This window comes from Lissotriton vulgaris, chromosome 11 (assembly GCF_964263255.1).
Source record: "Lissotriton vulgaris chromosome 11, aLisVul1.2, whole genome shotgun sequence".
NCBI classification, from domain to species: domain Eukaryota; kingdom Metazoa; phylum Chordata; class Amphibia; order Caudata; family Salamandridae; genus Lissotriton; species Lissotriton vulgaris.
In genome coordinates this window covers 997,062,950-997,080,024 of record NC_141699.1, presented here as the reverse complement: position 1 = coordinate 997,080,024, position 17,075 = coordinate 997,062,950, and the positions used below count along the sequence as shown (strand labels likewise).

At 48.6% G+C, this 17,075-nt stretch overlaps 1 protein-coding gene across 2 annotated transcripts in view; it reads right to left on the bottom strand.

The window, feature by feature from the left end:
- Positions 1-16,401, bottom strand: part of LOC147683851 (D-beta-hydroxybutyrate dehydrogenase, mitochondrial-like) — a 63,864-nt gene extending 47,463 nt beyond the window's left edge. For both annotated transcript variants that reach the window (XM_086944274.1, XM_086944275.1), the window contains exon 1: positions 16,148-16,401. In XM_086944274.1, coding sequence (XP_086800400.1) covers positions 16,148-16,378 — 231 coding nt within the window. In that variant the 5' untranslated portion in view covers positions 16,379-16,401. The remainder of the gene's footprint in view (positions 1-16,147) is intronic.
- Positions 16,402-17,075: the final 674 nt, after the last annotated feature.

Sequence of the window (17,075 nt, the reverse complement as noted above, 5' to 3'; positions counted from 1 at the left end):
TTATATGGTTGCCACCAATTCAATTTATGCAGTGCTGCTTCTAACTGTATAACTTCCGACCATGAACTTATGTCATATTATAAAGATGATTAACTATCTTTCTTCATACTAATGAGTACTCTCCTTCTTTCCTTGTGAGTAATGCTGTATGCATGCATAATTAATTGTCTATACATCCTTACCTATCAGGACATGGTTTCTTAATGCACCTTACTTACCCAGTTCTGAATTGGTATATGGGTTACGCTCCTGTAAATTTTACAAGTTTGTAAAGGATCAGGCAGTGTTTCTGTATGAATGATCTTTTGTTGTATCAGAAATTGTGTTGGTTGCTCTCATCTCATCTAAGTTGATGCTTCTGACTTCACTATTTACCAGCTAGTGTCCATGAGATCATTAAATAAAGATCCAGCGAAAAAACAAGACTGAGTTAATGTTTAGCTCCGTGAACCTAATGCTTTGGTTGTTACAGTTTTAACAATGCTTTAAGGTACAAAGAGAGTCTAAGGAAAGCAGGGCAAATGGCTAAGGTTGCTATGCTGCTTGTTTGGGTATGGACATGTTGACAGCAGCATTGAGTGATCTGTGGATTTGAAGGCATGGTTAAAAATATTTGCTCCTATATGTGTAATTAAAATGTTGTCAACCTACCGTGTGTCTGCAACATACTTTGTTAATTTCCTAAGTTTGATCACAAACATCTGGAAAATATTTACTGAGAAACCCAGAACAGAACTTCTGACTAGCAGTTCTCTTGAATATTCCCAAAGTTACATGTGCTGTGGGCAGAAATAAACTTCATCTGTCTGCCTCTGAATAAAATTTAAGGCCCTTCACCGCTACCTCACACTGTCTCAATGGGTCCCTTAAAATGCAGTGATTACTTTTAATATGCCAAGCATTGGCATAGCCAATAGGTCTCGCCTTTGGGACCTTATAAGTGTTTAGTCATGCAACACTTGATGTTGTTGCACCAAGGATATTGTGCTGTATAACTAAACACTTATAAGGTCCCAAAGGCGAGACCTATTGGCTATGCCAATGCTTGTTGATACTTTGAGCAACCACTGGGTTGCTCTATATTTTCGTCATTAGACGCGTCATGTGTAATTAACATACACATCTTGTCTTCTAGGTAGACTCCTAATTACTCAGACAAATATATCTAATTAATTCTAAGCGGTCCTTCCCTCCTTTCTCATTCCTCCACCCCCTCTACCACAGCCCCTAATACCTCAAGGGTCATACAGAACAAACTTGAGAAACTAAAGAAAAAACAGATGTGCACGAAACTCCATGCACGTATTCTAAATGAATATAGAAAGTCAGATGGGATCCCCCTAGGTCTTTAAATACGTAATACTCCTGCTATATTCACGCAGGATCCTAAATTTCGTACTGGTTTCAGTCACCTTGCTACAACTTTCTTGAGACACTGGATGTTCTTAGGCGTACATACTTCCATCGAGCACAGTTGTAAGGAACTAGAGGAAATGGCAGAGTTAGTTAAACTCATTTTGGAAGACTCCAGTATCACTGACAAAACAAATCTCCTTGAAAAAAATCAACAATACAATTGCCACCTTCAATACCTTTGAACAAAACAAGAAAATTAACAAAATACAAGAAGACATTAAGAGCTATAACAGAGAAAACGTACCCAAGGTAGAATAGAGTGGCTTAGAGTGGGTTGGCATTTAGTGGACTGGCATGGAATGGTACACAGTAGAGTGCAGTGTAGAGAGGCGCGGAGTGGTGCAGAGTAGAGGGCAGTGGCGTGGAGTGATACAGGGTAGGGTGGGGTGGGGTACAATGGAGTATGCATGGTTTGGTAGCGCACTGCCATTACAGACAACACACCTTCAACTGAAATGACTATTACATTTGCACAGACACAGTTTTAATGATAAAAATACACAGCGCACAAACGATAATGTGGGGAAATGTCATCACCTAATGTATTGATTTGTTTTATTCGGATTAAAATATTTGCTCCACTACATTTCACAGTCTTCCTTCAGCATATCCTTAGTAGACAGCATGATTGTCACATTAATCCTCTCACTTTGAAGTAATTGAAAGAAAAGTAAACACTAAGCCCCTGGAAGACAGAACCTGACATTTGACCTTGGTCTTTGAATGCACAGCAAATGGGACAAGATAAGAACTCAATTTAAAGGCCTGTCTACAGAAATCGAACACTGGTGGAAGGATACAGTAAATAATGACGTATGGGCTAGGAGAAGGAACTCGCTGGACAGCCTAAAACAAATAAAGCCAGCAAATAGAAAGCAAGCAAATGTGAGTTACAAACCATAAATCCAATGGTAACCAATGGGCGGAACGCATTCCCAGGGAAGCTTTCTGAATGCCCCAAAATGTCATTAGCACACCAGACAGCTGGGCATTGCATTGGACTTCTACACCTACACGCTACCCTACTGGTAACCTCTTCCTCAGTCAAGGCTCTCTTCCATTTGCCCTCAAAAATGGTCAGGTTACCCACTTCTAAAGAAACCCTCTGCTGATGTGAATGACCTCAACAATTTCCGCCCTATCACCAACCTCCCTTTTCTTGCTAAAACCACTGAAAGATCTGTAGTGGAACAATTCTCTCAATACATTAACCCCTTCCACGCTGATGACGAGCTGGGCTCGTCATGGCGTAGCCTCCTCGCACGCTGATGACGAGCCCAGCTCGTCACGTTACATGCGATTTACAAAATATCAGCGCGCGAGCGGAATTCCGCTAGCACGCATGGTGTTAAGGACAACAATCTTCTTGTTGAATTTCAATCTGGCTTCACTCAAGGCTGCAGCACTGAAAACAGCTCTGCTACAAGTTCTTGACTATGCCCTGCGAGTACTTAACTCAGGCAAGCCCGGTCTCCTGATCCTTCTGGACCTATCTACAGCCTTTGACACTGCTAATCACAACATTCTTCTGAATTTTTTTTTTTTAAAGGGTTTTGAAGGCAAAGTGCAAAGTGCTCAAATGGCTTGAATCATACCTCTCGGGCAGATCTCAGATGATCAAAATGTCAAACTGTCTCTCTACATCAAAGGTTGTGGATCAAGGCGTCCCTCAAGACTCGATCCTCACGGCCACCCTTTTCAATCTTTACATGGAACTGCTGGGAAACCGCCTACACAAGTCTGGGATCTATTATCACCTCTATGCTGATGACACCCAAATCTACCTAAAGGTGTCCTCTGCACACGGCATTTCAATCCTAGATACCAACCTCAACTTCATTCAAGATTGGATGTTATCTCATCTAATTCTGAGAATCCCTCTAAAACTGTATTCCTTCTCCCTACCTCAAACTCTCCTCCTCTTCCTCTTCAATCGTGGATGGATAATCTTAACATTCTTAACATCAAACCTACCATTGTTGACAGCGCCAAATCCCAAGGTGTATTTTGGACAAAAGACTCAGCCTACATATCCAGATCAACACCATGGCCAAGAACGCACGCCACTGACTGTGCCTTCTCTAGGGGAATTCAGCATTTCATTCCTGAGCAAGACCTGAAAAATCTGGTCTAATCATTGGTTCTCTCCAGATTGGACTACTGCAACTCTCTCCTTGCTGGTCTCCCCTAAACCCACCAAGACCCTCTAATATCCATCCTCTATTCAGCGCAACGTTTTGTCTATGGGGCCAAAAGAAATGATCATATTACACCCATACCGATTTCTCTTTGCTGGCTTCCCATTGAAGCTAGGTCAATTCACAAGACAGCCTGCATCACCCATAAAGCCATACACACTTACACCTCTCGCTCCCCAGCCAACAAACTCAAAATATCAGGAGGCTCCAGACGTTCAGGCAATGCTGAAAATGTATTGCTCGAACCTCCTACTTTCGAAAGGGAAAGACTTACAGCGCAATCCTACTAAGCTAATGAGACTAGAATTTGGAACTCGCTACCTCCAATCCGTCAGCCCACCGCCTCTTTCCGGATTTTAAAAAACGATCTTAAAACTAGTCTTCCAAAGCCACTTCTATGAAAAATTTGCCTCATCTCAGGTCATGGCCTTGAATGCCACATGAGGCTAGATATCAAAAATTGTGTACAGAGTTCCCCACAGAAAGTGGAATAAATTGAGGGAGTGACTCTCTCTCTGGGAAGTGTTGGTCGTGCGACAGGGAATATGGTAATCCCTTGACGGAATTAAGGATGCCTCACACAATTAAAAGGCTGGACGACTGTTGCCATCCTACCCGATGATTGTATCGTGTCATCATTGGCCTCCTGCTCCAGCGGCAGGCTGGCGGTGCAATGCCTGTCGGGTAGCACAGAGTGCTACTCTTTAGCGGAGTTCTTTTATTCCTAAGCCAATAGATGCATGTGTGTGAGGGGCCTAAAAGAGTGCAGTAGTGAGCGTGAGTGCAGAGTTTAAAAGAGGTCAGTAGAGTCCATTGAGAAAACTTTAATGGTCTGGCTCACTGCCTCGTTTAAAATTAGTGAAGGGAGGGGTACCGAAGCACAAAGAGTAAGGTAATTTGGCCTCGTTCAACCCTCGCCTATGGTGCGGTCAACATGTTTCATGCCTCTCGGGCAATTCTTCAGGACCTAAGTGCTCATCAACTTGCAGGGAATTTCAACCGTTAGAAAGAAATTAAGTATACAACCTGCATGATATCGCAGGATTGAATCCTACGTGATTTCCCGCCCTAGATGTGGGGAGAGAAGGAAAGAAGGGCACAATCAATATTGGGCCTATCAAGTGGAAATTTTACACGTGGAAACATCATGCAAAATAAGGTATGGTTCAATGGCCTCTACCAAAACACAGTGAAGGTGCAAGAGAGAGAATTTACCAAAAAAATATATATACACGGGGAGGGGTTTACATTGTATGTGCCATATGTCATCAATGATACGGATGCATTAGTTTGATATACATAAGGCTTAACACTCCATGCTTAATCACTCATATGTGTTTTACAGCCAACGGGTAGTGTAATCGTTAAACTAAGAATTGCAAATTGAAGACAGAACCATAAGCACTTCAATGGGTGAAGGAATACCGGGATCACCAGGGTGGGACACTCTCAAGAAGTCCTTACCCTAAATCCCTGGTAGACGGTCCCCACAGACTGTCCTTGTGGGGCCTGAGCAATAAGGTAGTTACCTAAATGGGAGTCATGGAAGAAATATATTCTGTTTATGATCGTGGTTAACGGAGCGGAACGGTTTCAAGTGGGTCCCGAGGTGATTAAACCAAAGGGATCGCCAATTGATAACACAAAGAACCATCGTGTCCGTGGACCACATCTTACCTTATTCGCTCGAGGCACTAGGCTTGTAAGCACCTACCCCTACCACAGCGGCGAGATCGCAGGACAGCCGGTGAATCGGTGTGTAGCTGAGCTGCTTAAGAAGCAGAATGCCGCGGGCGCCGTGAGTGGGCGTGTATGGGGAGCGTTGCTAGGTAACGCGGCCAAGCGTGGTGCAGAAAGAGAGGGCAGCCGCTAGCCGGTGAGCGTTCACAGCAAGGCGCCATCTTGGAACGGGGTGAATGTTAAAGGTGCCTTAATGGATGTAGATGGATGGTACCTAGACTGGAGTAGGAACAATCTAAGCATGGATTATCTGGCTAGCATATTCCAAGGTACAGAATCATTGAGACCATGTGCATCTGTCTGGAGACGATGCACCCACCACTGTTCCATTCTTTATAGGGCTTGTTGGTTAATGGAAGGGTGGCATTCAAGGATAGTCCATTGTATATTCTCCGCCAGGTGGTTATGTTGTCTGCAATGTTCATACAGCCGGGTGTGTGTCTTTTTACAGCGGATATTGCTGTTATGTTCCATGATGCGTAGTTTCACAGTGCGCATCGTCATACCGATGTAGAGCATCTTGCATGGGCATGTTAACAGGTAAATGCATCTTGCGCTGTTGCAGTTTGTATGCTTGCTGAGGTGCCAGGTAAAGTCATTAGAAAGTTCTATGGTTTTACCCTGGATAGTCTGAGGGCATACCACACAGGATCCACATCGGTAATGTCCCGTGACAGGTGGCAAGTCCCAGAGTGTATTAACGGGGCGGGTGCTCGATTTCTTGGGACGAGTATGGATCAGGGAATCCTTGAGGTTGGATGTCCTCTTAAATGCAAAACGGGGCCGAGGTATATCTAAGCCCGCCGTATTGAGGATTCCCCAATGCGAGTTCACAGTTTTCTTTATGAACGTAGAGTTTCTTGTGTAAGACGTCACACAAGTGATCGTATCGTCTTTCTCCTTGGTATGGAACTCCAGGAGCGAGTCTCTGTTATTATTGAGAGCCCTTTTTGATGATGTTTTGAGAAGTCTAGTCGGGTACCCCCTGTCCTGAAGCTTGTGTTGCAGGGTATTGGCTTCTTGTTTGTAGTCTGATATTGAGGTGCAGTTTCTGCGAAGCCGTAGAAATTGCCCAAAAGGCAAATTATCCCTTAAGGCTCTGGTGTGGTGGCTGTTGTACAAAAGCAGGCTGTTCCTGTCGGTCTCTTTCTTGAAGAGGGTCGTAGTGATTGCTGTGGGATCCAACTTGATTGTCAGATCTAAGAAGGGTACAGAGTCCTCAGAGATCGTGCCTGTGAATTTCAAGAAGGGGTCTTGCAGGTTAATCCACGTGCAGAAGGCTTCACAGCTGGTCCGATCACCTTTCTAGAAGACTAGAATATCGTCGATGTAGCGACGCCAAAGGGTGAGATTTTCTCGGAAAGGGTTCTGTTCAGGTGAGTAGATGTAGTTTTTTTCGAAGGTTGCCATATAGATACAGGCCAGGCTCGGTGCAAACGTAGAACCCATCGAGGTGCCGCGGATTCGATGGTAAAGCTGTGATTCATACCTGAAAAAGTTTTCAGTGAGGGCTATGTGGGCTAGTTCCATGATGAAGGCTATCGGTGTGGCGGAGGACCATTCTTCCTGCCGCAGAGTGGAATCCACAGCCTCCAAGGTCGCCTGTTGCGGGATGTTGGTGTACAACGCCTCTACGTCTAAAGTTAGAAGGAGATCAACATCTTCTCTACCGTCCACTTCATTAATCAGACGGAGGACGTCTCTGGTGTCCTGGAGGTATGAAGGAATCTGCTTCACCAAAGGCTGAAGAAAGGCATCGCAGAATTGGGATAATGGCTCCAAGAGTGACCCAATTCCGGAGACAATGGGTCTCCCGGGGACTAGGGTAGTCCCCTTATGAATCTTGGGGAAGGTATAAAAATAAGGCGTGACAGGTTCTGTGGTGATCAGGAACTCAGCCTCTTTCTTGCTGATCCATTCGTTCGTCTCCGCCTCAATTATGAGGCTCATGATGGTCGTCGTCAGCCGTTTAGTAGGGTCCTCAGTGAGGGGTCTGTAGTGAGTATTATTCAACAGTTGTCGTCTACATTCGCGGTCGTAGTCCTCATAGTCTTGGATGACTGTTGCTCCCCCCTTATCTGCCTGTTTGATGACAATGGATTCATCCATGCCCAGATTGATGGATGCTTGTCTTTCTGCAGACGTCAAGTTGTGGAACTGTTTGACGTATGGTTTATTCTTCAGGCTCGTCAGGACTGCTCGTTCGAAAGTCAGGACTTCCGGGGGAACCATCCCATCAGTGGGGGTAAAGGTGGACGGTTTCCTCAATCCAGTGTCTTGGCTGGTAGGCTCAGGTTTATTATCAAAGAAAGCACGGAGGCGCACTTTCCTGAATAATTGTTTTATCTCAATCATCTCCTGGAAGCTGTGGTAGGGGTAGGTGCTTACAAGCCTAGTGCCTCGAGCGAATAAGGTAAGATGTGGTCCACGGACACGATGGTTCTTTGTGTTATCAATTGGCGATCCCTTTGGTTTAATCACCTCGGGACCCACTTGAAACCGTTCTGCTCCGTTAACCACGATCATAAACAGAATATATTTCTTCCATGACTCCCATTTAGGTAACTACCTTATTGCTCAGGCCCCACAAGGACAGTCTGTGGGGACCGTCTACCAGGGATTTAGGGTAAGGACTTCTTGAGAGTGTCCCACCCTGGTGATCCCGGTATTCCTTCACCCATTGAAGTGCTTATGGTTCTGTCTTCAATTTGCAATTCTTAGTTTAACGATTACACTACCCGTTGGCTGTAAAACACATATGAGTGATTAAGCATGGAGTGTTAAGCCTTATGTATATCAAACTAATGCATCCGTATCATTGATGACATATGGCACGTACAATGTAAACCCCTCCCCGTGTATATATTTTTTTTTTGTAAATTCTCTCTCTTGCACCTTCACTGTGTTTTGGTAGAGGCCATTGAACCAGACCTTATTTTGCATGATGTTTCCACGTGTAAAATTTCCACTTGATAGGCCCAATATTGATTGTGCCCTTCTTTCCTTCTCTCCCCACATCTAGGGCGGGAAATCACGTAGGATTCAATCCTGCGACATCATGCAGGTTGTATACTTAATTTCTTTCTAACGGTTGAAATTCCCTGCAAGTTGATGAGCACTTAGGTCCTGAAGAATTGCCCGAGAGGCATGAAACATGTTGACCGCACCATAGGCGAGGGTTGAACGAGGCCAAATTACCTTACTCTTTGTGCTTCGGTACCCCTCCCTTCACTAATTTTAAACGAGGCAGTGAGCCAGACCATTAAAGTTTTCTCAATGGACTCTACTGACCTCTTTTAAACTCTGCACTCACGCTCACTACTGCACTCTTTTAGGCCCCTCACACACATGCATCTATTGGTTTAGGAATAAAAGAAGTCCGCTAAAAAGTAGCACTCTGTGCTACCCGACAGGCATTGGACCACCAGCCTGCCGCTGGAGCAGGAGGCCAATGATGACACGATACAATCATCGGGTAGGATGGCAACAGTCGTCCAGCCTTTTAATTGTGTGAGGCATCCTTAATTCCGTCAAGGAATTACCATATTCCCTGTCGCACGACCAACACTTCCCAGAGAGAGAGTCACTCCCTCAATTTATTCCACTTTCTGTGGGGAACTCTGTACACAATTTTTGATATCTAGTTATAGGACACGTACACTGGACCCCGGTAAACATTGTCCTCCATCTGTCCCCCCTTGTTGTTATAATGCCACATGAGGCTCTCAAGAGCTCAATTTTGAAAATATGTATTCAGTACTTGTATTACAGTAATTGTGCCAACTTTCCTTTTCTATAATCGTGAATGTGAATGTATCTGTAACTTGTTACTATGCCAATTCCACCAGGTGTTATGTTATGTTATGTTATTGGTTATTTGTAGAGCGCACGTACACCCAAGGGTTTCATGGCGCTATTGTGTGAGGTCCCGAAATAATCCCTAATCATAGGCTTGTTTGAATAACCATGTTTTTAGTGATTTTCGGAAGACCAAGAGGCTGTCGCATTTCCTGAGTGAAGTAGGGAGGGAGTTCCACAGCACAGCCGCTAGGTGAGAGAAGCAGCTTCCTCCTTGCTTCTTCCTTTTGAAGGAGAGGATGGTCAGTAGGTTCAGGTGTGCTGAGCGTAGGTTGCGTTGTGGTTTATGTGCAATTAGCAACTGTCTGATGAATTTTGGGCCCTTTCCGTGTTGAGCTTTAAATACAGTGCACCCCGTCTTAAAGATGATCCTTTGGGCTATTGGTAGCCAATGGAGTTTTTCAGACTTGATCGGGCTGACTGCCATTTGGGCTGTTTGCATAACAGCCTCGCCGCCTGATTTTGAACTATCTGCATCTGTTTCAGTGCACCGACTGGGACCCCAAGATAAATTGCGTTAGAAAAATCAAGGCGAGAGAGTACCAGGGCAATTATTACCTGCACTAGTGCTGATTGGGTAAGTAGGTGCGCTATTTTTCTGATTTTCTGTAACTGGAAGAAGCTAGATGAAACAATGGCTCCCACTTGGCCTTTCAATGAGAGGTTGCCGTTTAGTGTAACCCCCAGACTTTTTACTTTCTGAGATGCCATAGGTGGGGAGCCCAAGTGTGGAGGCCAAAAATGTGGACTCCAGCTGAGCTCGCTCTTCCCAGGCAAAATTAGTTCTGTTTTGCCTGGGTTGAGCTTTAGGTGATTTGAATCCATCCATTTTTAGGTCTCGCCTGTCGATGCGCATGCGCATCGAGCAAGCGAGACTATTGCGAGTTATCCACTCTTTATCTACACTGCAAGGAATCGTGGCGATTCCTTGCAGTGCCCGTGACTTTTAAGGTCAATGCGCATGCGCATTGAGCTTATGCGCATGCGCATTGACCTTAAAAGCGCGTGCGCGTGCACGTCCGTCTTTGTTTACCCGCTCCTCCCCCTCCCCTCTCTTCCTTCCGTCTAACGCCGTGTCGCACCTCTCCCCTCTCCGCCCCCTCCCCGCTCCGCCCCCTCCCCTTCCCTCCGTGTCGCATTTCTCCTCCCCCCTCCCCTCTCTTCCGTCCGTCCGTCTTGTTTAATTAAGCCTGTCGTCTTTTGGAATGAGAGTCCATTGGTTTGAGGTGAGCTTCGGCCTGGCATTTAAAAAAATAGTTAAATCGTTCAACTCTCTCTTGCGATGGATTCATGGAAGTTCGGGGCAAAGAAATTTGAAAAATCTCTTAAAGGCAGTAATGAATGAGCTTGCCTGTTTATTTAACCAACTCACGCATTTCTCCTCCCCCTCCCCTCTCTTCCTTCCGTCTAACGCCGTGTCGCACCTCTCCCCTCTCCGCCCCCTCCCCGCTCCGCCCCCTCCCCTTCCCTCCGTGTCGCATTTCTCCTCCCCCCTCCCCTCTCTTCCGTCCGTCCGTCTTGTTTAATTAAGCCTGTCGTCTTTTGGAATGAGAGTCCATTGGTTTGAGGTGAGCTTCGGCCTGGCATTTAAAAAAATAGTTAATCGTTCAACTCTCTCTTGCGATGGATTCATGGAAGTTCGGGGCAAAGAAATTTGAAAAATCTCTTAAAGGCAGTAATGAATGAGCTTGCCTGTTTATTTAACCAACTCACTTGTTAATATAGGTAACGAGGAAAATCAGTTTTTTGTTCAGTCCTATGTATGAGCTAAGATCTGATTAGACACTGATGGGGGTGCAGAGCGATTGGTTCAGACTATGCATAGAGGCAAAAGAAAAGGTACTGCATATTCTCTACATGTGCTCAAAACTAAAACCTGGGATTGAGAAACGCAGCATAAGTACTTCCAACAAAGCCATACACTTCGCTTTCCATGGTGAAAACCTGATGGTAGGCAGAATCGTAAAATCCATGGATATCGTTTTCAAATTGTTTATTTCTTTCCTGTTGATGTTTATTTAAGATTTATTGATGCTGTCTGATTCATTTAATTTTTTAAAAAATTTTTGTTTATTGACTTTTCACATGAACATGCAATTGACAGTACTGCATCAGTATCAGAGTGACGTCTGCCAAAGTTTTCGTATGTATAAACCTAGAGTAAAACTTTAACCCAAAATTAAAATCCTTACCTAAAATGAAAGTGCTCTTTAGAATGCATACACATTCAAAAGTAGAAAGTGAGCAAAGGAAATGTAGTCCTTTTCACCATTTTCAGTCGTGATAGAACGTGCTCTACCTGGGAACTGAGGCTCATCATCTGTAAAAGTCATTGTCTGCACTGTGGTCTATCTTGTAACACATTTACCCCTCCCCCAGTGGGAGTGCTTTGTCCCCAGTGCCACACCCTCCCTTCTCGAGAGAGGCCCAGGGACATTATTACTTTGTACTGAGGAGTGCAGTGTGCGAACCAATCACTCAAGGCTGCCTGACGGTTTTCAACTTCCTTACATTAGGCCTGTACAAATTTATGCCAGCCATTGTACCCTCAACCCCTCACTCACCCTCACTCTCACTCCTCACTCCCCCTCACCCTCACTCACCCTCAACCCCTCACCCTCACTCACCCTCAACCCCTCACCCTCAACCCCTCACTCACCCTCACCCTCAACCCCTCACCCTCACTCTCACTCACCCTCCCTCACCCTCAACCCCTCACCCTCACTCACTCACCCTCAACCCCTCACCCTCAACCCCTCACTAACCCTCACTCTCACTCATCCTCACTCAACCACCCTCAACCTCACTCACCCTCAACCCCTCACCCTCAACCCCTCACCCTCACTCACTCACCCTCACTCACTCACCCTCAAACCCTCACTCACCCACCCTCAACCCCTCACCCTCACTCACTCACCCTCAACCCCTCACCCTCACTCACCCTCACCCACACCCACATTCACCCTCACCCACACTCACCCTCACCCTCACTCACCCTCAACCCCTCACCTACCCTCACCCTCACTCACCCTCAACCCCTCACCCTCACCCTCACTCACCCTCAACACCTCACCCTCACTCACCCTCAACACCTCACCCTCACTCACCCTCAACCCCTCACCCTCACTCACCCTCAACCCCTCACCCTCAACCCCTCACCCTCAACCCCTCACTCACCCTCACTCTCACTCATCCTCACTCTCACTCATCCTCACTCACCCTCAACCCCTCACCCTCACTCACCCTCACTCACCCTCAACCCCTCACCCTCACTCACCCTCAACCCCTCACCCTCACTCACCCTCAACGCCTCACCCTCAATCACCCTCAACCCCTCACCCTCACCCACCTTCACTCACCCTCACTCACCCTCACCCTCACTCACCCTCACTCACACTCACCCTCAACCCCTCATCCTCACTCACCCTCAACCCCTCACCCTCACTCACCCTCAACCCCTCGCCCTCACTCACCCCCACTCACCCTCAACCCCTCACCCTCACTCACCCTCAACCCCTCACTCACCCTCAACCCCTCACCCACCCTCAACCCCTCACCCTCAATCCCTCACCCTCAATCCCTCACCCACACTCACCCACACTCACCCACACTCACCCTCACTCACCCTCACTCACCCTCACTCACCCTCACCCACCCTCAACCCCTCACCCTCACTCACCCCCACTCGCCCTCAACCCCTCACCCTCAACCCCTCACCCTCCCTCACCCTCACCCTCACTCACCCTCAACCCCTCACCCTCACTCACCCTCAACCCCTCACCCACCCTCAACCCATCACCCTCAATCCCTCACCCTCACTCACCCACACTCACCCACACTCACCCACCCTCACTCACTCACCCACCCTCACTTACCCTCACCCTCACTCACCTTCACCCTCACTCACCCTCAACCCCTCACCCTCAACCCCTCACCCTCAACCCCTCACCCTCAACCCCTCACCCTCAACCCCTCACCCTCAATCCATCACCCACACTCACCCACACTCACCCACACTCACCCCCACCCACACTCACCCCCACTCACCCTCACTCACCCTCACTCACCCTCACACTCACCCACCCTCACTCACCCTCACTCACCCTCACTCACCCTCAACCCCTCACCCTCACCCACCCTCAACCCCTCACCCACCCTCAACCCCTCACTCACCCTCAACCCCTCACCCTCAACCCCTCAGCCTCACCCACCCTCAACCCCTCACCCTCACTCACCCTCACTCACCCTCAACCCCTCACTCACCCTCAACCCCTCACCCTCACTCACCCTCAACCCCTCACCCTCAACCCATCACCCTCACTCACCCTCAACCCCTCACCCTCACTCACCCCCACTCACCCTCAACCCCTCACTCACCCTCAACCCCTCACCCTCACTCACCCTCAACCCCTCACTCACCCTCAACCCCTCACCCACCCTCAACCCCTCACCCTCAATCCCTCACCCTCAATCCCTCACCCACACTCACCCACACTCACCCACACTCACCCACAATCCCTCACCCTCAATCCCTCACCCACACTCACCCACACTCACCCACACTCACCCTCACTCACCCTCACTCACCCTCACTCACCCTCACTCACCCTCAACCCCTCACCCTCACTCACCCCCACTCGCCCTCAACCCCTCACCCTCAACCCCTCACCCTCCCTCACCCTCACCCTCACTCACCCTCAACCCCTCACCCTCACTCACCCTCAACCCCTCACCCACCCTCAACCCATCACCCTCAATCCCTCACCCTCACTCACCCACACTCACCCACCCTCACTCACTCACCCACCCTCACTTACCCTCACCCTCACTCACCTTCACCCTCACTCACCCTCAACCCCTCACCCTCAACCCCTCACCCTCAACCCCTCACCCTCAACCCCTCACCCTCAACCCCTCACCCTCAACCCCTCACCCTCACTCACCCTCAACCCCTCACCCTCACTCACCCTCAACCCCTCACCCTCAATCCATCACCCACACTCACCCCCACCCACACTCACCCCCACTCACCCTCACTCACCCTCACACTCACCCACCCTCACTCACCCTCACTCACCCTCACTCACCCTCACTCACCCTCAACCCCTCACCCTCACCCACCCTCAACCCCTCACCCACCCTCAACCCCTCACTCACCCTCAACCCCTCACCCTCAACCCCTCAGCCTCACCCTCACTCACCCTCAACCCCTCACCCTCACTCACCCTCACTCACCCTCAACCCCTCACTCACCCTCAACCCCTCACCCTCACTCACCCTCAACCCCTCACCCTCAACCCATCACCCTCACTCACCCTCAACCCCTCACCCTCACTCACCCCCACTCACCCTCAACCCCTCACCCTCACTCACCCACACTCACCCACACTCACCCTCACCCACCTTCACCCTCACTCACCCCCACTCACCCTCAACCCCTCACCCTCACTCACCCCCACTCACCCTCAACCCCTCACCCTCACTCACCCTCAACCCCTCACCCTCACTCACCCTCAACCCCTCACCCTCAATCCCTCACCCACACTCACCCACACTCACCCCCACCCCCACTCACCCCCACTCACCCTCACTCACCCTCACACTCACCCACCCTCACTCACCCTCACTCACCCTCAACCCCTCACCCCCTCTCAACCCCTCACCCTCACTCACCCTCAACCCCTCACCCTCAACCCCTCACTCACCCTCAACCCCTCACCCTCACTCACCCTCAACCCCTCACCCCCACTCACCCTCAACCCCTCACCCTCAACCCCTCACCCACACTCACCCACACTCACCCACCCTCACTCACCCTCACCCACCTTCACCCTCACTCACCCCCACTCACCCTCAACCCCTCACCCTCACTCACCCCCACTCACCCTCAACCCCTCACCCTCACTCACCCTCAACCCCTCACCCTCACTCACCCTCAACCCCTCACCCTCACTCACCCTCAACCCCTCACCCTCACTCACCCTCAACCCCTCACCCTCACTCACCCTCAACCCCTCACCCACACTCACCCTCAACCCCTCACCCACACTCACCCACACTCACCCCCACTCACCCCCACTCACACCCACCCTCACTCACCCTCACTCTCACCCTCACTCTCACCCTCACTCTCACCCTCACTCTCACCCTCACTCACCCTCACTCTCACCCTCACTCTCACCCTCACTCTCACCCTCACTCTCACCCTCACTCACCCCCTCACTCTCACCCTCACTCTCACCCTCACTCTCACCCTCACTCACCCTCAACCCCTCACCCACCCTCAACCTCACTCACCCTCAACCCCTCACCCTCACTCACCCTCACTCACCCTCACCCTCAACCCCTCAGCCTCACCCTCAACCCCTCACCCTCACTCACCCTCAACCTCATGCTAAAGATTTACAAAAAAACCCATAAACAATTCTAAAAGCACTAACTCTAATGCTGCGAGACCTATTGCATTTCTAATGCTTGTTGTATGAGTGACATTGTTACCTGGAACTCACTGACTGCATCCGATGTATTCAGAGGGAATATTAGCTGCAAGTAGTCAGCATAGTTAAAGATGGTAACTTTCTGAGTTTTTAGTAAATATAGTAACGGTCTTAGATATAGGTTGAATAAAAGTGAAGAGCCCTGTGGCACTCCACAGACTACTCTCATTCCTTAAGTAATTTACTTCGGTATTTTGTAAAGCGCTCTGACACCTCCTGGTAAAGTTCACGCTATATAAAAGTGCATAAATAAATAAATTAAATAAACCATGATGAAATTACATTGGAAAGTGATGGGAGAACGATGATCGAAGGGAAAAAGCTTGAAAGTGAAACAATGAAGAGAGAAATGAAATGCAAACTTCAAAAGTAAGACCATGAACTGAGGGAGGGGGGGGGGGGTTAAGTGAGGAAAGGGGGAAGCAAGGTCTTACTCACAGGCAGCGAGCCCCGGGGTAGGGGTGGCCGCGCCACGCACAGCAGCACCAAGACGCTGTACAGCAACACGACACCACCAGACGCCGAAGCCTCCTCCTGCCCGAAGAGCAAGGGAAGCTGCCGAAGAACTGCAGGCAAGCCGAGCCCGAGAGCCAGGGTCAGCCCCAGAGACAGTAACACTAACGGGGCGGCCTGCCGCATCGATGAGGCGGACGGAAGCAGAGAGCCCATGTCTGCCGCCGCTGCCTGTCTGTGCCAGGCATCAGCTGCAGGGTACAACTACCTTGGGCGGTCCGGGGCGGAGCAGGCCGCCGACCAATAGCAGCGAGAACAGAGCGAGGCTCGTCAGCTCCCATTTCCGTATCTACAGTAAACACTGCCCACGTGCACGAATGTCATTAACACTTGCACAGACCAACACGCTCACCAGTGAAAAACTCTCCGCCATCTTGTTATGGGACAGATGCTATTATCTATCATTATAATTAAAACAATCTCAAACACCCGCAAACGTTGACATGCCAAAACCATTTTTAATTATTGGAACTTTTTTTAATTAGTAATTGGAAGCGATGGTGTCGGAAAAGGGCCTAATTTCTTATTTTAGTCACAATAAAGGAACCCAAACGCGCCAGTAATGCTTAAACACCTAAGTAAATGCGGTGGCCATGGCAGAGCAGATATAGTTCGTAGTCAGTACTATACAATCCGACAGAAAGATATTTTCAAAGTATCATTTTGAATTCAGAACTAGGAGAATATAGTAGAAAATATATTATTCTTGTGGGCTGCAGTACTATAGTTGAACAGCATAATTTTGTGATTTTACTCTGAGTATAAAGAGTTAATGAACCTAAAGTCTACATAAAACAAGTGTGTTATATTTAAATATGTTCGGTATTTCTATGTTCCTTTACTTTTTAAAGTG